Source organism: Triticum urartu, chromosome 2A (assembly GCF_056163025.1).
Source record: "Triticum urartu cultivar PI428250 chromosome 2A, HENAU_Tu73, whole genome shotgun sequence".
Taxonomy (NCBI): Eukaryota; Viridiplantae; Streptophyta; class Magnoliopsida; order Poales; family Poaceae; genus Triticum; species Triticum urartu.
In genome coordinates this window covers 661,833,484-661,861,027 of record NC_141874.1, presented here as the reverse complement: position 1 = coordinate 661,861,027, position 27,544 = coordinate 661,833,484, and the positions used below count along the sequence as shown (strand labels likewise).

General features: G+C 43.3%; 1 protein-coding gene across 1 annotated transcript; it reads right to left on the bottom strand.

The window, feature by feature from the left end:
* Window positions 1-10,822: 10,822 nt before the first annotated feature.
* Window positions 10,823-16,879, bottom strand: LOC125517414 (uncharacterized). Its single transcript, XM_087544803.1, has 13 exons — window positions 16,604-16,879; window positions 16,310-16,485; window positions 16,066-16,179; window positions 15,916-15,984; window positions 15,785-15,841; window positions 15,649-15,702; window positions 15,505-15,567; window positions 15,337-15,399; window positions 15,105-15,257; window positions 14,866-15,009; window positions 14,706-14,786; window positions 14,528-14,589; window positions 10,823-11,206 (listed from the first exon to the last, which is right to left on the bottom strand). Exons 2-13 carry the CDS (start codon window positions 16,382-16,384, stop codon window positions 11,128-11,130), a joined length of 1,014 nt encoding a protein of 337 aa, XP_087400929.1. The 5' UTR covers window positions 16,385-16,485; window positions 16,604-16,879; the 3' UTR covers window positions 10,823-11,127.
* Between the last annotated feature and the right edge of the window lie 10,665 nt (window positions 16,880-27,544).

Below are 27,544 nucleotides of genomic sequence, written 5' to 3'. Positions count from 1 at the left end.
GAAAGGATGAGGAGGCAAGGAAAACCCACGGTCGACGTGGGTGGCAAGAAGAACGCGCTCACCCTCCCGGGGTTGCGGCTCGGATTCCTTCCCCGGAAGCTGTGCCGAGTCGTAGGGGATCAGCCCTCCCTCGGCCAGGTCGTCGAGGTCTTCTTGGGAGATCCTCGAGTGGATCCAGTCGCCCTGGATCCAACCCCTCGGCAGGCCAGTCCGCGAGGAAGATCCGCCCCGGCTCGTCGCCTTCCCCTTTGACCTCGCCGTCGCCTTCTTTGCCCGCTCCAGAGCCGCTGTCTTCTCCTTCACCATTGTCGCCGACGAGGCGCGTGTGGCGTGGTGGCGCTGGAGCGAGAGCGAGCGCAAAGGAGAGGCGTGAGGAGGAGAAGAGATAATGGGGCGCACTGTTCGGGAGACTCCGGTCCAACGCCTTATATGAGGCCGCTTCCGAGTGGCTGACAGGTAGGCCCAGATGGCTCTGTCAAATCCCGTAACGACCGCACGAGTGATACATGGCGAAAAAGGTGGCGCGGGGATCGAGGCGGCTCCGCTCTATCTCGTCCGATTACTGCGGCCTCCCCCGTCCCGCGCGCTTCCGAAAATTCGGATCCCACTAAATCCGCGGGCAGCAAATAACTTGTCAGACCAAAGATCTCCTCCGCACCGTCACTCGGAGCCTTAAAAGTAAAGAAACTCACTCGACGAAGAATTAAGAATGGATCAAGGCGACTGAAAAGGAAGTTGCTGCCATCACTCGGGTCCATTGATCTAGAGCACGATATGCTCACGGCATGAAAAATGAGTCGGAGAGGTCCTCAACTCCTTCCCCACTCAAACCTCGATCCATTCGGGGGCTAATGATGAAGCTATGTACCTAGGGTAGGGTCATGGACCTGTCCTAACTGCCCTACCCAAGGACATCTCTAGAAGAAATCACCTTTCAATCGACTTGAAGGTGTTCCACTCGACAGACTCGAAGTCACTCGACCAAGAAGCGATCACTCGACCAAGATCCAACCACTCGACGGCCAGGAGACCTAAAGTCACCCCGCACGCTAACGGTCGGTCATTAAATAGCTTTTATGGTCATCATAGCACTTTATTACTAGCGTTACCAGTAACGCCCTGCCTTAATGTACATTGAACCCTTCGTAACGTGGGCTGGCCGGGGTCCTGGCGCACTCTATATAAGCCACCCCCTCCTCCGAGACAAGGGTTCACACCTCTGTAACTCATACTCACATAATCCAGTCGACCGCCTCCGGGCCCCGAGACGTAGGGTTTTTACTTCTTCCGAGAAGGGCCTGAACTCGTAAACCTTGCGTCCTTACAACTTCTCCATAGCTAAGATCTCGCCTCTCCATACTTACCCCCCTACATTACTGTCAGACTTAGAACCACGACAAAGACTTAGTTCTTTCGTCGTTCTTTTTCTTTTTTGTTGAGTCATAGGAACCACCGTACTGTTAAGTGGGGTCCAAGAGAACCAGTCAAAATGACTGAAGTGATGCTTAACCAAAATCCTATGTCTTCGAGTGAAGACTATGAGAGCAAATCTTTTCCAGAGTTGGATAAGTCAGCTTTGCTTGTATCCCAAGTAAAGTTGTCATGTGTGTTTGAAATCTGACCGTTGGAACACATGTCAGTTCCTTAGTGACCCAGGGTCATTTCGGACAAATCAGGTCGGGTTGCCTAGTGGCTATACATAGCCCACCCCCTACAACCATAAACGGTTGGCTGCTTAGAGTTAGAGTACGCCTTTTGTCGTTTGAGAGCAACCCACCTCGAAGCCTTTGAGAGAGAATTCCTTGCGAGGATAAAGCCCTGAACACCCAGAGCCAAAGAGTGTTAGGCATCACTTAAGTCTTCCTGTCTGTGTGATCTGAAGACTTATTACACTTGAGGACTGTGAATCCTCCAGCCGGTTAGGCGTCGCGTTCTGAGCATCCAAGAGTCATTGTGGATCGCCGGTGAACGAAGTCTGTGAAGGTTTGGAAGTCTACCTTGAAGACTTACCAGAGTGATTGGGCGAGGACTAGGTGTCCTTAGCTCAAGGGGAATAAGGTGAAGACGAGGTCTTCTGAGTTGAATCTCGGCCTCCCTAACCAGACGTACAGTTGTCATAGCAACCGGAATTGGTCCAACAAATCATTGTCTTCAATGAGTCACTGGTTTCATCCTTCCCTTCCCTTTGCTTACTGTTGGTCCTTGTGAAGTCATTGTATGATTGCATTATCTTTTGTCTTCACTGAGTGACTGCTTGTTCTGATTGGCTTCACAATATCTTCCTACCTGATCTTTACTGCCTAGCTGCTATTAGTCATTGTGCTTTCACTTCATTGAATACTTGACTATGGTTTTCCTAGTGTAGTCTACCTTCCCCTGCATGGTAATACGTTTATTTCTATCGTTTGTCTTCGAAACTTCCATGTTTTGAAGACTTTCATAAAAATCGCCTATTCACCCCCCCCCTTCTAGTCGATCACTAGCACTTTCAGATACACTGACCCGAGGCCTCTCCATATATCCTCAAGATGTCATTTAGCCTGAGCGCACTCGGATTACTTGCATTAATGAAGATGAGGCTGTCATCTGCAAAGAGCAAATGGGTGACCCACAGTGATCTATAGCTCACCCGCAGTCCCCTATCGATAGTTGCACCATTGTAATATTTCAACAATGAGGAATGGCCTTCGGCACACAACAAGAATAGATATGGTGACACTGATCTGCTTGCCGAAAACTTCCGGTAGGTGTAAAATACGGAAGTAGCTCCCCATTGATTTTGAAAGAAAAACGGACGGAGGAGACACACTTCATTATCATCCTGACGAAACCCATACTGAAACCCAAACGTGACAGTATAGCTTCGAGATAGTGCCACTCGACATGGTCATAGGCTTTCATCATATCTAGCTTAACTGCACAAGAGATGTTCTTTCCCTTCTTCCTCCTTTTCATTGTGTGGATACTTTCATATGCAACAAGTACGTTGTCTGTAATGAGTCGTCCGGGAATGAAAGCACTTTGCTCCTCGCTAATGATCATATCCATCAGACTCTGCAACCTGTTCGTTATAGCCTTTGCCACAATCTTGTAAAGCACTGTGCATAAAGCTATGGGACGATATTGTGTGATTGATTGGGGGTGACGTACCTTTGGTATTATAGTTATGGAAGTATCATTCAGACCCGTAGGTAATTCCCCTCCATTAAGAAAATCCAGAACAACCAAGGTCACTTCATTGCCAAGCAAATCCCAATGACGTTGATAAAACCTTGTTGTAAATCCGTCCACACCGGGGGCTTTTGACAGCGCCATTTGAAACAGCGCCACCTTGACCTCCTCTCCCGCCTATGGTTTATTCAGTTCATCGTTCATGGATGGAGTGACTCTCTCCGGTTCATGTGATAACAGGTAGTTGGAGTCACTAAAACCCTAAGAACAATACAAGCTTTGATAAAGTGTTTGCACCTCTTCCTTGTCCTCACTTTCAGTAGCACAAGTGGAGCCATCAGCACGTCTTAGCCCTGATATTCTATTCATTTGTTTGCGTTGAGCAGCTTGAGCCTGAAAGTAGGAAGTATTTCGATCTCCATCCCGGAGCCATGGGACTCGAGAACATTGTCGTAACCAGATTTCTTCCTGGTGTAAAGCCTCCTTTAACCTCTTTACTACGGATTTCTCCTCCTCTGTCGGCCCGGTGCCAATAGACCGGCAACGGAGGCAATCCAACCTCTTCTGGAGCTGCCTGACAGAGCGCGTCAGACTGCCGAACTCCCTGGAACCCCAGGGTTCTAATGTAGCCTGCAAGGTGCTCAACGCTGATGCTACACCTTGGAGCCCCGGAGTGCGTTGTATGCCCCGTCAGGTGTCACAAACCAAGCGGTCATAATCTACATGAGTTTGCCAAACATTTTCGCATCTGAATTGCTTCTTTTTTCAGAGTAGTAGATGGCAAGCTCTCTTTAATCTCTACAAACACAAAGCAATGGTCAGACTCCACCGAAGGGATATGCCCGACACGTATATGCTGAAAGAGCTGACGAAAAGCTTCATTAGCAAATGCTCGATCCAATCTGGCTTTGACATTAGCTCCTCCAGCTTGATGATTATCCCAAGTATAAGCCGTACCAGACCAGCCTAAATCTTGGAAAGAAATCTCATCTATAACCTCTCTGAAAGCACGCATCTGATTTTCATACCTCGCTGATCTACTAAAGTGTTCAGAGGAGTACATAGTTTCGTTATAATCCCCCATGCTCAACCAAGCTGCATGTGGTAACGAATGAAGTGTACGCAAGAACCACCAACAATGATGCCTATTTTCTGCTCGCGGAGCTCCGTAAAAACCAGTGAAACGCCAAGTCAAATCTCGATTATTACACTGAACAACCACATCAATATGACTTTGACTATAGTTCTTTAACTCGACTGTTACATCTCGAGACTAAAAAGACCAATGCCACCACTAAGGCCAGCACTGTCCACTGCAAAACATCCGCTAAAACCTAGTGTATGCTTCAAATCCTCAACTCTTTTTGCTTTAATTTTTGTTTCCATTACAAAGAGAAGAGTGGGGCCTTCCAACTTCACAATACTGCGAAGTTCACGAACTGCCTCGGGGTTCCCAAGCCCCCGACAGTTCCAGCTCAAGCAGCTCATTGATCCTGGCAGGACCGCGATGCGGTCTCTACCGAGTTATTTGGAGTGGGTTTCTTCTTCTTCGGTTCACGGAAAGATCCATCACCCTCAGTGCTATTGCTAGCTGAAGTTGTATCATCTTTGGTCAAGCTTGTGCCCACACCATCAGCACATGTCCCCCCATCAGTAAGAAGCAAGGCCTTTGCCACTGCCCTATACACCCGCGTGGGAGCCTCTTTGCGTTTCGGCGGCTGCATGTTCTTATGCGGAGAAACAACTTCCTCCCCCGGATCCTTATTAGTAGCAAGCGAGTTGGTCGCTCGTTCCTCTTTTCGTTTGCTCGCTCCAGCCTTTTTCTTTGCTCGTACAATGACCGTATCGTACGATCGGTTCACTATCCAAACGTTTAGTCAGTGACTGGTTGACTTTGAAAAACAAATATGGATCTAAAAATTACGAATTTGAGAATAGGTCATGAATTTGAAAAAAAACTCACGCCTTTTTTCTAAAAAAGTTCACATATTGAAAAACTTACATGTATTCGGAAAAAGTTTGTGGATTTCATGAAACTGGAAAAATGATAAATTTGAAATAAAATCATTGATTTTTAAAAAGTTCATCAAATTTGAAAAAAGTTCATCAAAACTTAAAAAAATCACAAAATTGGAAACAAAATCATTGATTTTGAAAAAAAATCATTGATTTGAAAAAAGTTCATTGATTCTGTAAAAAGCTCATTGATTTCTAAAAATTTCATTCAATTCAAAGAAAAAGTTCATTCAATTTAGTAAAAGAGGAAGAGAAAACTAGACAAAGAAAAAGAATTAAAAAAACTGAACAAAACCGTTGCAAAAGTGGGACAAGAAAAAATAGAAAAGAGAAAAGAAAAGAGGGAAAGGAGAAAAGAAAAAAAAGAAATAAGAAAGAAAAAAGGAAGAAAAGAAAAGAGAAGATGTAATTGAGCACAAAGACATGCTTTTCAGCACCCGGGTGCCCCTACACTGAACAGTAAATTCAAAAAAAGGAAAAAATGAAACTTTTGGACATTAAACATGATCAAACTTTTGACGATCTTGCAAAACTCTAGCTAAAGATAACATTCGAGGAGCCCTCACCTAAAAAACAAAATCATTGTTCAAAGTTTGTGTACACTTTTAAGCAGTGATTTTGTTTTACTTGGTGAGGGCTCCACGTTTGTTGCTGAAACTTTGCAAGAACATGGAATTTTTTATCATCTTTGATCCCAGAAAGTTACATTTTTTTCATTTTTTTATGAATTTATTGTTCGTGAGGGTGTGGGGGCACCCGGGAGCTGTTACACCTTTTTCGTTGAGCACGTCATGTGTGGGTGGTGGGGTGATTGTGCAGCATAGGAACGACCAGCCGCACAGTCGTTTGGATGTTTATTTAAAACTGAAAAAAGGGAAGATGGGCCGACCCAGCATGGAGGAGAGGTGTGCGCTCGTTTGCACATCGTGCTGTAACAGGCGCCTGAAGCGTCGAATAGGAAATGCTTCTTCCAGATGGGCCGACCTGTTAGTGTAGATTCGCTGTTGCCGCTTGCGCGTTGCAGCTTTGGTCGCCGTAGGTTTTCTTCAGTTTCTTTTCTTTCTTTTTTTGTTTTTTGCTTTTCTTATTTCTTCTCTGGTTTTCTTTGGTTTATTTTTTCGCTGTTATATTTCGTTTCATTGATTTTTCTTTCATTTTTCCTTGGTTTCTCTTTGTTTCTTTCATGCTTTTATCGGTTTTTCTTTTTTCTTCTCATTTTTCTTCTATTTTGTTTGTTTCTTGGTTTTTAATATTTTCTTATTTTTCTTTGTTTCTTTTCATTTTTCATTATTTTTACACTTTTTACTTCATTTTCTCTTCGTTTTTTTTTCTTTGTTTTCTTTTGTTTCTTTTCGCTTTTCACTGTTTTTTTGTCATTTTTCTTTGTTTCTTTTCGCTTTAGTTCTACGTTTTTCGAGTATATCAAGAATATTTTTCAAATACGTGTTTAAATTTTTTAAATATAAATTCATATTTTTAATACATATTCAATATTTTTTAAATGCTTGATTAATATTTATTCAAATATTTTATGTAAAATGTTTTTTTAAATATACTCCCTCTATAACCAATCTTTACGGAGGGAGTATCTACTTAGAATATTTAGAAGTATAAACAGAAGTATAAAAATAATCACAAAACGTGAAAAGAACCAAAGAAACAAGGCCATGGCCTCCCGTGCGCATGCGCCGACCCATTTAGCGCTCCTCTGACAGGAGCCTTCCCTACGTATCACTATAAGCAATACATGCATAGGGACCCGAAAACAATTCTACCGTGCATGGGTCCATCGTCGGTGGTTGCATGACAATTTGTTCTACTTTGTCTTATTGCAAAGCGTTACTTTGGATTTTCCTTCTCGTTTCAAGTTGATTTTTTTCTTGTTCCTAAATGTGTCTTAATGTGTCATTGTCTGTAGCGCATGTTAATGCCTCATTGTGTATCAGCAAACCTGATGCGTAACAAATGTGTTCTTTCTTATTGTTACAATGAAACAACAAAGCTGAATGTGAAACAAGTGTATTCTTTCTAATTGGTACGATGATGAAACATGATGATGCATCCTGAAACAAAAAGAAAATGAACTGAACATTTTAAAACAACATAATTTTTTACAACCATAAATGGTGGATCATTTGATTAGTTTAGGAGAAGTGCTTCGGTACACCCCCCCCTCACAAAACGTATAAAGGGTAGTATGGACTTTTCACAAATTGTATTCACTTTTCTACATAGAAAATATATACGCTGTAGGTTCGTATGATACCCGGCGAACAGCCCTCCCTCATGGGCTCAGCCCATTGATTTTTCTTTCATTTTTCCTTGGTTTCTCTTTGTTTCTTTCATGCTTTTATCGGTTTTTCTTTTTTCCTCATTTTTCTTCTATTTTGTTTGTTTCTTGGTTTTTAATATTTTCTTATTTTTCTTTGTTTCTTTTCATTTTTCATTATTTTTACACTTTTACTTCATTTTCTCTTTGTTTTTTTTTCTTTGTTTTCTTTTGTTTCTTTTCGCTTTTCACTGTTTTTTTTTCATTTTTCTTTGTTTCTTTTCGCTTTAGTTCTACGTTTTTGAGTATATCAAGAATATTTTTCAAATACGTGTTTAAATTTTTTTAATATAAATTCATATTTTTAATACATATTCAAAATTTTTTAAATGCTTGATTAATATTTATTCAAATATTTTATGTAAAATGTTTTTTTAAATATACTCCCTCTATAACCAATCTTGAGTATCTACTTAGAATATTTAGAAGTATAAATAGAAGTATAAAAATAATCACAAAATGTGAAAAGAACCAAAGAAACAAGGCCATGGCCTCCCGTGCGCATGCGCCGACCCATTTAGCGCTCCCCTGACAGGAGCCTTCCCTACGTATCACTATAAGCAAGACATACATAGGGACCCGAAAACAATTCTACCGTGCATGGGTCCATCGTCGGTGGTTGCATGACAATTTGTTCTACTTTGTCTTATTGCAAAGCGTTACTTTGGATTTTCCTTCTCGTTTCAAGTTGATTTTTTTTCTTGTTCCTAAATGTGTCTTAATGTGTCATTGTCTGCAGCGCATGTTAATGCCTCATTGTGTATCAGCAAACCTGATGCGTAACAAATGTGTTCTTTCTTATTGTTACAATGAAACAACAAAGCTGAATGTGAAACAAGTGTATTCTTTGTAATTGGTACGATGATGAAACATGATGATGCATCCTGAAACAAAAAGAAAATGAACTGAACATTTTAAAACAACATAATTTTTTACAACCATAAATGGTGGATCATTTGATTAGTTTAGGAGAAGTGCTTCGGTACACCCCCCCTCACAAAACGTATAAAGGGTAGTATGGACTTTTCACAAATTGTATTCACTTTTCTACATAGAAAATATATACGCTGTAGGTTCGTATGATACCCGGCGAACAGCCCTCCCTCATGGGCTCAGCCCATTGATTTTTCTTTCATTTTTCCTTGGTTTCTCTTTGTTTCTTTCATGCTTTTATCGGTTTTTCTTTTTTCCTCATTTTTCTTCTATTTTGTTTGTTTCTTGGTTTTTAATATTTTCTTATTTTTCTTTGTTTCTTTTCATTTTTCATTATTTTTACACTTTTACTTCATTTTCTCTTTGTCTTTTTCTCTTTGTTTTCTTTTGTTTCTTTTCGCTTTTCACTGTTTTTTTTTCATTTTTCTTTGTTTCTTTTCGCTTTAGTTCTACGTTTTTGAGTATATCAAGAATATTTTTCAAATACGTGTTTAAATTTTTTTAATATAAATTCATATTTTTAATACATATTCAAAATTTTTTAAATGCTTGATTAATATTTATTCAAATATTTTATGTAAAATGTTTTTTTAAATATACTCCCTCTATAACCAATCTTGAGTATCTACTTAGAATATTTAGAAGTATAAATAGAAGTATAAAAATAATCACAAAATGTGAAAAGAACCAAAGAAACAAGGCCATGGCCTCCCGTGCGCATGCGCCGACCCATTTAGCGCTCCCCTGACAGGAGCCTTCCCTACGTATCACTATAAGCAAGACATACATAGGGACCCGAAAACAATTCTACCGTGCATGGGTCCATCGTCGGTGGTTGCATGACAATTTGTTCTACTTTGTCTTATTGCAAAGCGTTACTTTGGATTTTCCTTCTCGTTTCAAGTTGATTTTTTTTCTTGTTCCTAAATGTGTCTTAATGTGTCATTGTCTGCAGCGCATGTTAATGCCTCATTGTGTATCAGCAAACCTGATGCGTAACAAATGTGTTCTTTCTTATTGTTACAATGAAACAACAAAGCTGAATGTGAAACAAGTGTATTCTTTCTAATTGGTACGATGATGAAACATGATGATGCATCCTGAAACAAAAAGAAAATGAACTGAACATTTTAAAACAACATAATTTTTTACAACCATAAATGGTGGATCATTTGATTAGTTTAGGAGAAGTGCTTCGGTACACCCCCCCCCCTCACAAAACGTATAAAGGGTAGTATGGACTTTTCACAAATTGTATTCACTTTTCTACATAGAAAATATATACGCTGTAGGTTCGTATGATACCCGGCGAACAGCCCTCCCTCATGGGCTCAGCCCATTGATTTTTCTTTCATTTTTCCTTGGTTTCTCTTTGTTTCTTTCATGCTTTTATTGGTTTTTCTTTTTTTCCTCATTTTTCTTCTATTTTGTTTGTTTCTTGGTTTTTAATATTTTCTTATTTTTCTTTGTTTCTTTTCATTTTTCATTATTTTTACACTTTTTACTTCATTTTCTCTTTGTTTTTTTTCTTTGTTTTCTTTTGTTTCTTTTCGCTTTTCACTGTTTTTTTTTCATTTTTCTTTGTTTCTTTTTGCTTTAGTTCTACGTTTTTTGAGTATATCAAGAATATTTTTCAAATAGATGTTTAAATTTTTTAAATATAAATTCATATTTTTAATACATATTCAATATTTTTTAAATGCTTGATTAATATTTATTCAAATATTTTATGTAAAATGTTTTTTTAAATATACTCCCTCTATAACCAATCTTTACGGAGGGAGTATCTACTTAGAATATTTAGAAGTATAAACAGAAGTATAAAAATAATCACAAAACGTGAAAAGAACCAAAGAAACAAGGCCATGGCCTCCCGTGCGCATGCGCCGACCCATTTAGCGCTCCCCTGACAGGAGCCTTCCTTACGTATCACTATAAGCAAGACATACATAGGGACCCGAAAACAATTCTACCGTGCATGGGTCCATCGTCGGTGGTTGCATGACAATTTGTTCTACTTTGTCTTATTGCAAAGCGTTACTTTGGATTTTCCTTCTCGTTTCAAGTTGATTTTTTTCTTGTTCCTAAATTTGTCTTAATGTGTCATTGTCTGTAGCGCATGTTAATGCCTCATTGTGTATCAGCAAACCTGATGCGTAACAAATGTGTTCTTTCTTATTGTTACAATGAAACAACAAAGCTGAATGTGAAACAAGTGTATTCTTTGTAATTGGTACGATGATGAAACATGATGATGCATCCTGAAACAAAAAGAAAATGAACTGAACATTTTAAAACAACATAATTTTTTACAACCATAAATGGTGGATCCACTCTCACCTTGTTACCCCACACAAGTAATTTCTACTTAACTTTTATGAATAATTTGCATTGCTTACCACGTGTGTCATGTGGTTAATCTCCATTTTATACACCGTGTACATACATATACATATCAACAGACAACAGCATGAACCGTAGAGTTCACTGTAGAGCTACATACACGCGCATATGCTCAGCCGCTAAATCATAACTATCCCCTGCCTAGCGCCTATAATTTACACTGCTGCAGTAGCGTCTACGATTTCTGATCAGAGTTCTACACGAAGGAAGCTTCCGCCGTTCAGCATACATCACCAGGGGAGAAACAGCTCGTGGGTAACAGCGACCCGTGCCCTCTACTCCTCGACCCTGCGCGCGTGCTTGCGGCTCGAAGATGTGCCTCCACCTCTGTCGGCTCTCGCCTGATTTTTTTTGCTGCAGACAAGCATACAGGAACAGGCAAAGTGCCGTGGATTATTCGGGGAAAGGGAAGTGAACAATGCATAACATGAATCCTTCTATGAATGATGAATAAATGAATGGTCTAACAACATGGATCATTTGATTAGTTAGGAGAAGTGCTTCGGTACACCCCCCTCACAAAACGTATAAAGGGCAGTATGGACTTTTCACAAATTGTATTCACTTTTCTACATAGAAAATATATACACTGTAGGTTCGTATGATACCCGGCGAACAGCCCTCCCTCATGGGCTCAGCCCATTTACGTCTTTTTAGTTTTAATTTTTAAAAAATGGATGCCCTCGGCTTGATTCGAACCAGCGCCCTCACGCACTACTTGTAACAACACAAACCATCCTGGACAGCACATCACATTTGCTTTCTTGGCTTGTTTTTCATTTCTTGTGCGGGAGACATAACACCATGAAAAAAACACAGCACCTCCACTCTTTAGTTTACGTCTCTCTCTTTTTTTTGCACGGTTTTCTTTAGGGTATCTAATTTTCCTGTTTTGCTCATAAAATAGTAATATTTGTATTTTTTAAATTTATACATAAATTTCAAAATAAATGTCCATGCCTTTCAAACACGCTCAGAATGTCAAAATACGAACAGTTTTTAAAAAATAAACGAAAAGTCAAAGAAGACAAAAAAATAAACAGGAGAGAAGATAAAAAGAAAAAGAAAAAGAAAAACACGGTTCACGACCTTTGAGAAGGTCCCAAAACAGGAAAAAAATGGATGGGAACCCGAGGTTCCCAAGACCGAGAAAACTTTTTTGCAAATTTCATAGTGAACTTTGTTTTGAATTTCTGTGAAAATATTCAAATCCATGAATATTTTTAAAACAATTGATGAACTTTTCAAATCCGCGAGCTCTTGGACCGGCCCAACACGTGCCCGACGAGAGCAATGTCGTCGCCCAGTTGGGCCAAGGCCTAAGCGTTTTATTTTCTTTTCTATTTTTTCATTTGATTTCTTATTTTTTAATTCATTTATCTCTTTTTTTGAATACCAAAATACAAGTTTTAACTAACTTTTTAAACTAGTGATTTAAAAAAATATAAAATGTTTATAAAATGTTTTAAAAAACACTTACTGTTTTCAATTTTATCCCTTTGTATTTATTAGTTGGGGTCATTTCAAGGATGTCCAGAAAACACCATGTTGAATGGAGATTATTCGGTAAGGTCAGAACGGTTCATCTGAGAGCACTTTATTTTTCAACATCTTTGAAATGGCCCCAATTTCCCCACCAAAAATGATGAAGAAATGGATCCGATTTTTTTCATGGCCTTTTACGAGCAATTCAAGGCACCATGCCAAGTTCATTTGGTTTTCGACAAATTCTGCATTTTCCGGAGTCTCCTTTGTAGAAGAAGACCGATAAAATGGTCGAACATGTTGCAACTTGCATACGGTGTCAAAAATTGTTTAACCTAGCATGGTTGCCTACCATGGTCATTTCCATCCGGGTGCATCCTCCATTGAACATGGTCTAGTTTTAAACATTTTTTAAGCGACACCAACTTTTGCAGGCAAGGGGCATGCCTGTGGTAAGGATCCATGCCAGGTTTGAATGATTTCCGAGAAAATATGCAAGTTGCGACACGTCCAGCCATTTATCTACCTTTTTTAACCGAGAGAACTCCGGAAAAGTCAAATTTGTCGAAACCAAAACAACTTGGCATGGTGCGTTTAACCGGTAATATAAGATCATGGAAAGATTTGGGGTGAGTTAATGGATGCCGCAAAAACATGCTTTCAAATGGACCCTTCTCGCCTACCCGAACACCCTCTGTTGAACATGATCTATTTTTGAACATGCATGAAATCATCCCAACCTTTTCCAGTAGGCGGGCATGCACATGGTAGGCATCCATCCCGGGTTTGAATGAATTTCCCACAACGTATGCATGTTGTGTCACGTCCGGCCATTTATCAGCTTGTTTTCATCGAGAGAACTCTAGAAAACGAAAGAATTGTAGAAAACTTAAACAACTTGACATGGTGCCATGATTTGATCATAGAAGGAGGTGGAAAAAATTAGGCCTTTCGAAGGATGTTGAGAAACAACGCACCCTCAGGTAGAGCCTTCTAGCCAACCTGTACACCCTTCATTAAACATGGTCTACTTTTGAAGATTCTTAAAATAACCCCAACCTTTTCAAGCAGGTCGGCATGACCATGGCAGTCATCCATGCCAGGTTTGTACGATTTCTGACAACGTATGCAAGTTGCGACACGGCCGCCCATTATCAAGCATTTTTTTTACCGAGAAAACTACGGAAAATGCAAAACTTGTCGAAAACCAAAACAACTTGGCATGGTGCCTTGAATTGGTCATACAAGGCATGAAATTTTTTTGGGCCATTTCAAGCATGTCGGGAAACGACGTGCTCTTAGACGGAGCCATCTCGCCTACTCGAACACCTCCATTGATCATGGTCTAAGTTTCCTTTTTCCATCTTTTGTAGTGCGTCAAATATAACGCTAAAAAGAAAGACTGTGGTTTTCCTTTTCAACCGGGCTGGTTTTTTCTTCAGTTTTTACATGGGTTTCTATATTATTTTGTTTTTCTTTTCTTTTATTGATTTTGAAAAAAGTTCATCAATAATTCAAATTAAGTTCATTGATTTGGAAAAAAAATTAACAAAATTTTAAAAAAATCCATTGATTTAGAAACAAAGTCCATCAATTTATAAAAAAGACCAACAATTTTCAAAAACAAATTGCCAACTTGCGAAATAGTTCACGAATTTGTGAAGAAAACTGATCAATTTTGGGGGACAAAGTTCACTGATTTGAAAGAAAAATTCAAGAGTTTGAAACTTTTTCGTCATTTTCGATTAAAAAAATCACGAATTATAAGAACTTCACGCATTTAAGAAACAAAAAAAGAAAAGAAAAAACAACCAGAAAATGTTGCGCTTTTCCAGTGTTATATTTTAAGTATAAAAAAACTTACGTAGCACTTGAGGTCCGGTGTCCTAGCTGGTTATTGCGGCTGTGCTAATTGTTGAAGGGCCTAGGTTCGAAACCTGTAGCAAGCACCTTTTTTTTGCGGTTTCAGAAAAAAGAAATGATGAATGTGCTGAATGGGCCAGCCCAGCACGGCAGGGTGTGCACGTCCGTTAATGTACAGCGTATACGTGATTTAAAAAAAAAGTACAGCGTATACGTGAAGAGTTTATAAAAAATGGCTATCATGCCCCTACTTATGAAGAGGTATGGGCTAATCTGAGCCGTCCTTGTGTTTAGGAGGGGTGTATCGAAGCAGAAGTGTTAGTTTACCGGACAGTAGCCGAGAAGATCTTGCAGGCGTACAACATCGGCAGCGCAAACATGGCGGACGCCTGCGCACGACGAAGCGAATAGGTGTGAGTTCAGTAAGCATGGTGAAATTTGTGCTGTGGATTTTTTTGTTGTGATACCAACGGTGTTATGGAAACAAAGTACTTATTTTAGTTACCATCCACCACGCAAGTCTATAAGCTGAAAGTTGGTCCAGCAGCTCACTGTCCTCCAGGAAGCCACTGATTCCTTTCTGAACCTGCATTTCAACAGCGATTAATTTTTAGCCCAAAGTGTATACGGCCAGTGCCATGTTTTGAGGGAGAAAAAGGCTGCACCTGACTATGGTAGAAGCTCGTCGCCATAACGAGCTGCCTCCAAACAGACTTGACAGGCCTCGTGTAAGGTTCAACAGCCGAAAGGTGAGGTTCAGACGCTGCCGCGATCCGTGCGACGTGTGGCTCGGAGAACTTCCTGCATTCCTACTAGAGTGAAACCGTTCGTGTTCAGGATCAGACTTAGGTGGGTCAACCATGCATACAATGAGATGAAATCGCTTGCTATGCATCAGCGTCACCTGCCAGTAGTGATCTGCAAACTCTTGAGACTTCACCATACATGGCTGGATGGCATCCTTGCATGCTCTATAGGCTGTGGCCATCCTGGCAGCTACCGGCTTAGTGCTGTTCTTCAGTGAGTTGAAATGAAATTTGGCAACAGGCACCAGTTTCTTCATGAAGCAAGAGATGGCGTGTCAGAGTGTTTCACAAAGAGGTGAGGGGGAGTGTTGGTTCAGAACATTAGCCTACATTTTTTGTTGCCTGCAAGTGTGGTTCCACCAGTCTTTGTGCATGTGCCAACGTCTTAGCAACCTGTCAACTTGGCATTGTAAAACGGTGGTGGTTGCATTTAGAAATACTACTAGCAAGTAGCACTTGTACGATATTTAACTAAATATCCATATGAAACAAACAAACTTTCTCCAACAGAGCATCAAGCACAGGCTTCCCATGGAGATGCCATTTGGCAGATGCTAGTTCCTGCAAATGCAGCAAGTAAACCTAAATGGAAGTCTCGAAATCTACATAAAGTTCCATACTACTGGATGGATCCACCTATACCTGACAATGTACAGAGCGCGATGCGAACCAATACGGAAGCCACATGCCATGAACCTGAAAATGAGCCGTCATGCGTTAAGTTCTCTGCAGATCACTGACTTCTAAGCAAAAATATTGTACTTCTAGTTGCCCATACATTTGCCAACTCCTGAGCCTTCAATTTTGCTTGTCTTTGCACCCCAGACAGTTTATCCTGAACATGAAGCATATAATTAGCACGTTGAGGGTTCTTCTCAATTACTGTATTTTCCTTGCATGTGTACCAACTTTTGAATGCTGAAGATCTTGTTCCAGCTCCTCAATTTTCTTCCTCTGCTCAGCGTTTATCTTCTCAACCTGAATACGACACGAATCACATCAGAATTCTGCCAACAACCACCCACTATAACCTGTCCCGGCCAACATGACTGTACTTACACGATCCAACTTCTGACCAAGCTCAAGCAGGCTTTTCTCTGCTTCGCTAGCCCGGGTTTCCAACAACTCCCCTTTCTTAACCTGGTCTTCCAAATCACTGCCCAGCCTCTCAATCTGTTCTCCTTTTGTATCCTTCGTCAGTTCGGTTGCCATATGAATTTGGGATTGATTGCCACTGCAATATCGATCACTACCTAGCTACTTGCTGAAACTGGAGACTGGAATTAATGGTCCATTTCCTTACCTGCTTCTCGATCATCGCACTGTTGGTGCTCGCCTTCACCACGGATTCATCATCTGCCACATTCCTCACCTGCATAGCTTCTAGCCCGCCGACCAACGCCGCGATCTGCGCCGTCCTCTCCCTGACGACGCTCTCCAGCTGCGAGGTCTCCTCCTTCCTCCAGCCGACCTCGTCCTCTGAACCCAACCAGATAAACTCAACTGTCAATTCTTTCTTCGCCCAGCAAAGCAGGAACACACGAAACGATTACATTTCATATCTTGTGCTCAACAAATAAACCGGCAGGCAGCTGACCTAGCGACGCGACCTTGGACCTGAGCCTCTGAATCTCCTGCTGCTGCTCCTACTCGTCGCCGCACAGCACCCGAGCAAAGCACGAGCAGAGGAGGATCGCGCCGGCGACCAGACACAGAGCCCGGCGATCTCCTGCCATGGGTCGACCTTGTCCTGTCGCGCCAATTCTCACGAATATTCAGGCAGGCTCGTTCGCGGCATGGGTCAGGGAGTATCTGTGTCGTAGTGTCGCGCTCTCAGCTCGCTCGCCGAACGCCGGGAGAAAGGTTTTAGCGGGAGCGCGCACGCGTCATCATGCCGCCCTGGTTTGCACGCGGGCGCTTCAGTTTTTGCGTATTTGGAGCTCGCGCGCGATTCCTGGTCGGGAGCGGAGGGATGTCTGACCGTCGAGACTGGGAAGGGCGGAGGCGCGAATAAGTGAAGGTGGGAGGTGGTGGTTTGAAGTGGGACCCGTTTGAGTGCGTGGCTGTGCACGTGGCGAAGCGGCCCCGCACACGTGGTCTTCGCGGCGCGGTCGGGTAGGCGTGGTGCGGGGACACGTTGGGGATGGCGCCATGCATCGGGGAGCTTCATCGTGTACCAGGTTCGGCAGCGGCTCTCCGTCCGCCCTAGGCCCTAGCCGAAGCTTTTACTTTATTCAACAAACAAAAACCAACAAAGATGGGATACAAATCGGGTTGGCCAAACCAGATGTGATGCCCCTGCCCTAGTGGCGGAGCCAGGAATTTGGTGTTGGATATTCATTGTAATTTTTTTTGCAATACAATGTAAATGTATACTAAATCACTAAGCTTCCTGGGGTAGAAAGCCCCAGGAGCGATTCAGCTAAATCTGCTCTTTCACACCTTTTTTTTTTTGCACTGTGAAACTTCCTTTGGAGAGGATCGAACCGATTTGAGAAATCGTACTCTTCTCAATAACCCTGTACAAAAATTCATATGTAGGATAACTATCTATGTAATCTATTTGCTGCTCATGTGAGGCAGTTAGGATACTCCTAAGCGTCTATGTTAATTGTTGTTTGCAGGTTCAGGAGCATACTTTTCTAAATCAATTTACTGTTGCTGCTATACAGTCACAACCAACGAGGGGACGAGCGCGAGGCCGCGAGCAGAGTAGCCGAGAGAATGGGACTTGCGGATGGCTGGACGCCTGGAGGTGCTGCCGTGCTGGTGGCTGGTGCGGTTGTCGCTGCAGCGCCGACGCCGGCAGCGGCAGCTAGGTCGATCCTGCTGGTGAACGAGTTGAGGGCTGCGTGCCGTGGGCTCGACTTCGCGTGGCCTGTTGCCTGGGCTGGAGCCTGGAGAATGGATATGTATATCTGATTTTTTATTGGGCCAAATCATGGGTATTCCATGGAATGCCCAAGAATACCCCGGGCTCCTCCATTGCCCTGCCTGAGATTAAAAGTGTCTAAACTATATGGTTCATAATGTTGGAAATATGCCCTAGAGGCAATAATAAAAGCATTATTATTATATTTTCTTGTTCATGATAATTGTCTTTATTCATGCTATAATTGTGTTATCCGGAAATCGTAATACATGTGTGAATAATAGACACCAACATGTCCCTAGTAAGCCTCTAGTTGACTAGCTCGTTGATCAACAGATAGTCATGGTTTCCTGATTATGGACATTGGATGTCATTGATAACGAGATCACATCATTAGGAGAATGATGTGATGGACAAGACCCAATCCTAAACATAGCACAAGATCGTATAGTTCGTTTGCTAGAGTTTTCCAATGTCAAGTATCTTTTCCTTAGACCATGAGATCGTGTAACTCCCGAATACCGTAGGAGTGCTTTGGGTGTACCAAACGTCACAACGTAACTGGGTGACTATAAAGGTATACTACGGGTATCTCCGAAAGTGTCTGTTGGGTTGACACGGATCAAGACTGGGATTTGTCACTCCGTATGACGGAGAGGTATCACTGGGACCACTCGGTAATGCATCATCATAATGAGCTCAAAGTGACCAAGTGTCTGGTCACGGGATCATGCATTACGGTACGAGTAAAGTGACTTGCCGGTAACGAGATTGAACGAGGTATTGGGATACCGACGATCGAATCTCGGGCAAGTGACATACCGATTGACGAAGGGAATTGTATACGGGGTTGCTTGAATCCTCGACATCGTGGTTCATCCGATGAGATCATCGAGGAGCATGTGGGAGCCAACATGGGTATCCAGATCCCGCTGTTGGTTATTGACCGGAGAGCGATCTCGGTCATGTCTACATGTCTCCCGAACCCGTAGGGTCTACACACTTAAGGTTCGGTGACGCTAGGGTTGTAGGGATATGTATATGCAGTAACCCGAATGTTGTTCGGAGTCCCGGATGAGATCCCGGACGTCACGAGGAGTTCCGGAATGGTCCGGAGGTAAAGAATTATATATAGGAAGTGCTATTTCGACCGTCGGGACAAGTTTCGGGGTCACCGGTATTGTACCGGGACCACCGGAAGGGTCCCGGGGGTCCACCGGGTGGGGCCACCTATCCCGGAGGGCCCCATGGGCTGAAGTGGGAAGGGATCCAGCCCAAAATGGGCTGAGGCGCCACTTCCCCTAGGGCCCATGCGCCTAGGGTGGGGGAAACCCTAAAGGGGGGCGCCCCCTTGCTTGGGGGGCAAGCCCCCCACCCCTTGGCCGCCGCCCCTCTAGGAGATTGCATCTCCTAGGACCGGCGCCCCCCCTAGGCCCCCCTATATATAGTGGGGGGATGGAGGACCTCTTACCTTTGCCTTTGGTGCCTCCCTCTCCCTCTCCAACACTTCCTCCTCCTCCATAGAGGTTGGCGAAGCCCTGCCGGAGTACTGCAGCTCCATCACCACCACGCCGTCGTGCTGCTGCTGGAGCCATCTTCCTCAACCTCTCCTTTCCCCTTGCTGGATCAAGAAGGAGGAGACGTTACGCTGACCGTACGTGTGTTGAACGCGGAGGTGCCGTCCGTTCGACGCTAGGATCTCCGGTGATTTGGATCACGTCGAGTACGACTTCCTCATGCCCGTTCTTTGAACGCTTCCGCGCGTGATCTACAAAGGTATGTAGATGCAATCCAATCACTCATTGCTAGATGAACTCCTAGATGGATCTTGGTGAAACCGTAGGAAAATTTTTGTTTTCTGCAACGTTCCCCAACAGTGGCATCATGAGCTAGGTCTATGCGTAGTTCTCTTTGCACGAGTAGAACACAATTTGTTATGGGCGTAGATGTTGTCAACTTTCTTGCCGCTACTAGTCTTATCTTGCTTCAGCAGTATTGTGGGATGAAGCGGCCCGGACCAACCTTACACGTACGCTTACGTGAGACCTGTTCCACCGACTAACATGCACAAGTTGCATAAGGTGGCTGGCGGGTGTCTGTCTCTCCCACTTTAGTTGGAGTGGATTCGATGAAAAGGGTCCTTATGAAGGGTAAATAGAAGTTGACAAATCACGTTGTGGCTTTCACGTAGGTAAGAAAACGTTCTTGCTAGAACCCTATTGCAGCCACGTAAAACTTGCAACAACAATTAGAGGACGTCTAACTTGTTTTTGCAGCAAGTGTTCTGTGATGTGATATGGCCAAAGTTGTGATGAATGATGAATGATATATATGTGATGTATGAGATGTTCATGCTATTGTAATAGGAATCACGACTTGCATGTCGATGAGTATGACAACCGGCAGGAGCCATAGGAGTTGTCTTTATTTTTTGTATGACCTGCGTGTCATTGAGAAACGCCATGTAAATTACTTTACTTTATTTCTAAACGCGTTAGCCGTAGTAGTAGAAGTAATAGTTGGCGAGCAACTTCATGGAGACACGATGATGGAGATCATGGTGTCATGCCGGTGATAAGATGATCATGGAGCCCCAAGATGGAGATCAAAGGAGCTATGTGATATTGGCCATATCATGTCACTATTATTATTTGATTGCATGTGATGTTTATCATGTTTCTGCATCTTGTTTACTTAGAACGACGGTAGTAAATAATATGATCCCTCATAATAATTTCAAGAAAGTGTTTCCCCTAACTGTGCACCGTTGTGACAGTTCGTTGTTTCGAAGCACCACGTGATGATCGGGTGTTAGATTCCAACGTTCACATACAACGGGTGTAAGACAGATTTACACATGCAAACACTTAGGTTGACTTGACGAGCCTAGCATGTACAGACATGGCCTCGGAACACAGAAGACCGAAAGGTCGAGCATGAGTCGTATAGAAGATACGATCAACATGAAGATGTTCACTGATGTTGACTAGTCCGTCTCACATGATGATCGGACACGGCCTAGTTAACTCGGATCATGTTATACTTAGATTACTGGAGGGATGCCTATCTAAGTGGGAGTTCATTGAATAATTTGATTAGATGAACTTAATTATCATGAACTTAGTCTAATTTTTTTTTACAATATGTCTTGTAGATCAAATGGCCAACGTAGTCCTCAACTTCAACGCGTTCCTAGAGAAAACCAAGCTGAAAGACGATGGCAGCAACTACACGGACTGGGTCCGGAACCTGAGGATCATCCTCATAGCTGCCAAGAAAGATTATGTCCTACAAGCACCGCTAGGTGACGCACCTGTTCTCCCTGCAGAACAAGACGTTATGAACGCTTGGCAGGCACGTACCGATGACTACTCCCTCGTTCAGTGCGGCATGCTTTACAGCTTAGAGCCAGGGCTCCAAAAGTGTTTTGAGAGACACAGAGCATATGAGATGTTCGAAGAGCTGAAAATGGTTTTCCAAGCTCATGCCCGGGTCGAGAGATATCAAGTGTCCGACAAGTTCTTCAGCTGTAAGATGGAGGAAAACAGTTCTGTCAGTGAGCACATACTCACTATGTCTGGGTTGCATAACCGCTTGACTCAGCTGGGAGTTAATCTCCCGGATGACGCGGTCATTGACAGAATCCTTCAGTCGCTTCCACCAAGCTACAAGAGCTTTGTGATGAACTTCAATATGCAGGGGATGGAAAAGACCATTCCTGAAGTATTTGCAATGCTGAAATCAGCAGAGGTAGAAGTCAAAAAGGAACATCAAGTGTTGATGGTGAATAAAACCACTAAGTTCAAGAAGGGCAAGGGTAAGAAAGCTTTCAAGAAGGACGGCAAGGGAGTTGCCGCGCCCGGCAAGCAAGCTGCCGGGAAGAAGCCAAAGAATGGACCCAAGCCCGAGATTGAGTGCTTTTATTGCAAGGGAAGTGGTCACTGGAAGCGGAACTGCCCCAAATACTTAGCGGACAAGAAGGCCGGCATCACGAAAGGTATATGTGATATACATGTAATTGATGTGTACCTTACTAGTACTCGTAGTAGCTCCTAGGTATTTGATACCGGTGCGGTTGCTCACATTTGTAACTCAAAACAGGAGCTGCGGAATAAGCGGAGACTGGCGAAGGACGAGGTGACGATGCGCGTCGGGAATGGTTCCAAGGTCAATGTGATCGCCGTCGGCACGCTACCTCTACATTTACCTTCGGGATTAGTTTTAAACCTTAATAATTGTTATTTAATGCCAGCTTTGAGCATGAACATTGTATCAGGATCTCGTTTAATTCGAGATGGCTACTCATTTAAATTCGAGAATAATGGTTGTTCTATTTATGTGAGAGATATGTTTTATGGTCATGCTCCGATGGTGAATGGTTTATTCTTAATGAATCTCGAGCGTAATGCTACACATGTTCATAGTGTGAGTACCAAAAGATGTAAGATTGATAATGATAGTCCCACATACTTGTGGCACTGCCGCCTTGGTCACATAGGTGTCAAACGCATGAAGAAGCTCCATGCTGATGGACTTTTAGAGTATCTTGATTACGAATCATTTGACACGTGCGAACCATGCCTCATGGGTAAAATGACCAAGACTCCGTTCTCAGGAACAATGGAGCGAGCAACCAACTTATTGGAAATCATACATACTAATGTGTGCGGTCCAATGAGTGTTGAGGCTCGCGGTGGCTATCGTTATGTTCTCACCCTCACTGATGACTTGAGTAGATATGGGTATGTCTACTTAATGAAACACAAGTCTGAGACCTTTGAAAAGTTCAAGGAATTTCAGAGTGAGGTTGAGAATCAACATGACAGGAAAATCAAGTTCCTGCGATCAGATCATGGAGGAGAATACTTGAGTCACGAGTTTGGCACACACTTAAGAAAATATGGAATAGTTTCACAACTCACGCCGCCTGGAACACCTCAGCGTAATGGTGTGTCCGAACATCGTAATCGCACTCTATTAGATATGGTGCGATCTATGATGTCTCTTACCGATTTACCGCTATCTTTTTGGGGCTATGCTTTAGAGACTGCCGCATTCACTTCAAATAGGGCTCCGTCAAAATCCGTTGAGACGACACCGTATGAATTATAGTTTGGGAAGAAACCTAAGCTATCGTTTCTAAAAGTTTGGGGATGCGATGCTTATGTCAAGAAACTTCAACCTGAAAAGCTCGAACCCAAGTCGGAAAAATGCGTCTTCATAGGATACCCTAATGAAACTATTGGGTATACCTTCTACCTCAGATCCGAAGGCAAGATCTTTGTTGCCAAGAATGGATCCTTTCTAGAGAAGGAGTTTCTCTCGAAACAAGTAAGTGGGAGGAAAGTAGAACTTGATGAAGTATTACCTCTTGAACCGGAAAATGGCGCAACTCAAGAAAATGTTCCTGAGGTGCCTGCACCAACTAGAGAGGAAGTTAATGATGATGATCATGAAACTTCAGATCAAGTTGCTACTGAACTTCGTAGGTCCACAAGGACACGTTCCGCACCAGAGTGGTACGGCAACCCTGTCTTGGAAATCATGTTGTTAGACAACGGTGAACCTTCGAACTATGAAGAAGCGATGGCGGGCCCGGATTCCGACAAATGGCTAGAAGCCATGAAATCCGAGATAGGATCCATGTATGAAAACGAAGTATGGACTTTGAATGACTTGCCTGTTGAGCGGAGAGCCATAGAAAATAAATGGATCTTTAAGAAGAAGACAGACGCGGATGGTAATGTGACCATCTATAAAGCTCGGCTTGTTGCTAAGGGTTATCGACAAGTTCAAGGGGTTGACTGCGATGAGACTTTCTCACCGGTAGCGAAGCTAAAGTCCGTCCGAATCATGTTAGCAATTGCCGCATTCTATGATTATGAAATATGGCAAATGGACATCAAAACGGCATTCCTTAATGGTTTTCTTAAGGAAGAATTGTATATGATGCAGCCGGAAGGTTTTGTCGATCCTAAGAATGCTGACAAGGTGTGCAAGCTCCAACGCTCGATTTATGGGCTGGTGCAAGCATCTCGGAGTTGGAACATTCGCTTTGATGAGATGATCAAAGCATTTGGGTTTACGCAGACTTATGGAGAAGCCTGTGTTTATAAGAAAGTGAGTGGGAGCTCTGTAGCATTTCTCATATTATATGTAGATGACATACTTTTGATGGGAAATGATATAGAACTCTTGGACAGCATTAAGGCCTACTTGAATAAGAGTTTTTCAATGAAGGACCTTGGAGAAGCTGCATATATATTAGGCATCAAGATCTATAGACATAGATCAAGACGCCTCATAGGTCTTTCACAAAGCACATACCTTGATAAGATATTGAAGAAATTCAATATGGATCAGTCTAAGAAGGGGTTCTTGACTGTGTTACAAGGTGTGAAATTGAGCTCAGCTCAATGTCCGACCACGGCAGAAGATATAGAAGAGATGAGTGTCATCCCCTATGCCTCAGCCATAGGTTCTATTATGTATGCCATGCTGTGTACCAGACCTGATGTAAACCTTGCCGTAAGTTTGGTAGGAAGGTACCAAAGTAATCCCGGCAAGGAACACTGGACAGCGGTCAAGAATATCCTGAAGTACCTGAAAAGGACTAAGGAAATGTTTCTCGTTTATGGAGGTGACGAAGAGCTCATCGTAAAAGGTTACGTCGACGCTAGCTTTGACACAGATCTGGATGACCCCAAGTCACAAACCGGATACGTGTATATTTTGAATGGTGGGACAGTAAGCTGGTGCAGTTGCAAGCAGAGCATCATGGCGGGATCTACATGTGAAGCGGAGTACATGGCAGCCTCGGAGGCACCGCATGAAGCAATTTGGGTGAAGGAGTTCATCACCGACCTAGGAGTCATACCCAATGCGTCGGGGCCAATCAAACTCTTCTGTGACAACACTGGAGCTATTGCACTTGCCAAGGAGCCCAGGTTTCACAAGAAGACCAGGCACATCAAGCGTCGCTTCTACTCCATTCGTGAAAATGTTCAAGATGGAGACATAGATATTTGTAAAGTACATACGGACCTGAATGTAGCAGATCCGTTGACTAAACCTCTCCCTAGAGCAAAACATGATCAACACCAGAATTCCATGGGTGTTCGATTCATCACAATGTAACTAGATTATTGACTCTAGTGCAAGTGGGAGACTGTTGGAAATATGCCCTAGAGGCAATAATAAAAGCATTATTATTATATTTCCTTGTTCATGATAATTGTCTTTATTCATGCTATAATTGTGTTATCCGGAAATCGTAATACATGTGTGAATAATAGACATCAACATGTCCCTAGTAAGCCTCTAGTTGACTAGCTCGTTGATCAACAGATAGTCATGGTTTCCTGACTATGGACATTGGATGTCATTGATAACGAGATCACATCATTAGGAGAATGATGTGATGGACAAGACCCAATCCTAAACATAGCACAAGATCGTATAGTTCGTTTGCTAGAGTTTTCCAATGTCAAGTATCTTTTCCTTAGACCATGAGATCGTGTAACTCCCGGATACCGTAGGAGTGCTTTGGGTGTACCAAACGTCACAACGTAACTGGGTGACTATAAAGGTATACTACGGGTATCTCCGAAAGTGTCTGTTGGGTTGACACGGATCAAGACTGGGATCTGTCACTCCGTATGACGGAGAGGTATCACTGGGCCCACTCGGTAATGCATCATCATAATGAGCTCAAAGTGACCAAGTGTCTGGTCACGGGATCATGCATTACGGTACGAGTAAAGTGACTTGCCGGTAACGAGATTGAACGAGGTATTGGGATACCGACGATCGAATCTCGGGCAAGTGACATACCGATTGACGAAGGGAATTGTATACGGGGTTGCTTGAATCCTCGACATCGTGGTTCATCCGATGAGATCATCGAGGAGCATGTGGGAGCCAACATGGGTATCCAGATCCCGCTGTTGGTTATTGACCGGAGAGCGATCTCGGTCATGTCTACATGTCTCCCGAACCCGTAGGGTCTACACACTTAAGGTTCGGTGACGCTAGGGTTGTAGGGATATGTATATGCAGTAACCCGAATGTTGTTCGGAGTCCCGGATGAGATCCCGGACGTCACGAGGAGTTCCGGAATGGTCCGGAGGTAAAGAATTATATATAGGAAGTGCTATTTCGGCCGTCGGGACAAGTTTCGGGGTCACCGGTATTGTACCGGGACCACCGGAAGGGTCCCGGGGGTCCACCGGGTGGGGCCACCTATCCCGGAGGGCCCCATGGGCTGAAGTGGGAAGGGATCCAGCCCAAAATGGGCTGGGGCGCCACTTCCCCTAGGGCCCATGCGCCTAGGGTGGGGGAAACCCTAAAGGGGGGGCGCCCCCTTGCTTGGGGGGCAAGCCCCCCACCCCTTGGCCGCCGCCCCCTAGGAGATTGCATCTCCTAGGGCCAGCGCCCCCCCTAGGCCCCCCTATATATAGTGGGGGGGATGGAGGACCTCTTACCTTTGCCTTTGGTGCCTCCCTCTCCCTCTCCAACACCTCCTCCTCCTCCATAGAGCTTGGCGAAGCCCTGCCGGAGTACTGCAGCTCCATCACCACCACGCCGTCGTGCTGCTGCTGGAGCCATCTTCCTCAACCTCTCCTTTCCCCTTGCTGGATCAATAAGGAGGAGACGTTACGCTGACCGTACGTGTGTTGAACGCGGAGGTGCCGTCCGTTCGGCGCTAGGATCTCCGGTGATTTGGATCACGTTGAGTACGACTTCCTCATCCCCGTTCTTTGAACGCTTCCGCGTGTGATCTACAAAGGTATGTAGATGCAACCCAATTTCTCGTTGCTAGATGAACTCCTAGATGGATCTTGGTGAAACCGTAGGAAAATTTTTGTTTTCTGCAACGTTCCCCAATACATAATTCACGGCACGGCTTTCAAAAGTAAAATTTACATGTAAAAACAGACTTTTGAAGTTTTATTTCATTGATGATGGCTTCATATTTTCCTCCTACTCCTTTTGTTTATTTCATAGACAGCTTGTTTAGAGTCAGAAATAATAACAATCTATTGAAAATGCAAGTCTCTTGCCACTGCAAGTGCCTCTCTGCATGCAATGACCTCTAGAACACTTGGGTCGTGAAGTTCATCAATAACCAGAGTGAAGCTTCCAACATAGTTGCCCTCACTGTCTCTACACACAGATACAACCGATCCCCTCCTGCCTGAATGGACGCCAGCATCAACATGTATTTTGTTATAGCCGGCACGTGGAGCCTTTGGGCGCGGAAGGGGGTCCCCTGGAGGTGCGGTCGTAGCCGCAGCAGGCACCGGCTTGACTTCTTTGATCATATCAAGTTCTTCAATGAATCGTTTGACAAAAAATGTATCGATTGGGGGCTTTGAAAAATACCCTCATGGATACCCTTCCTTCTCCCTGCCTAGATCGCCCATAGTGTCACTGATAACTTCACGAAGAGCTCATGTGGTAATGATTCCATGTGTGTGAAAAAACAATCATTGGCGTTTGTTTTTTGTAGTTCAAACTAAGGTTTGCTCCATATCTTCATCAACAAGTGTCCAAGTGCACCTCGACATGGTGCAATCAATTAACGAATGCCTCCATGAGTCTGGTAACCCGCAAATTCCACATGCATCGGAGCTGCTCATGTGCCTGTGGGCCCTTATGTCGTTG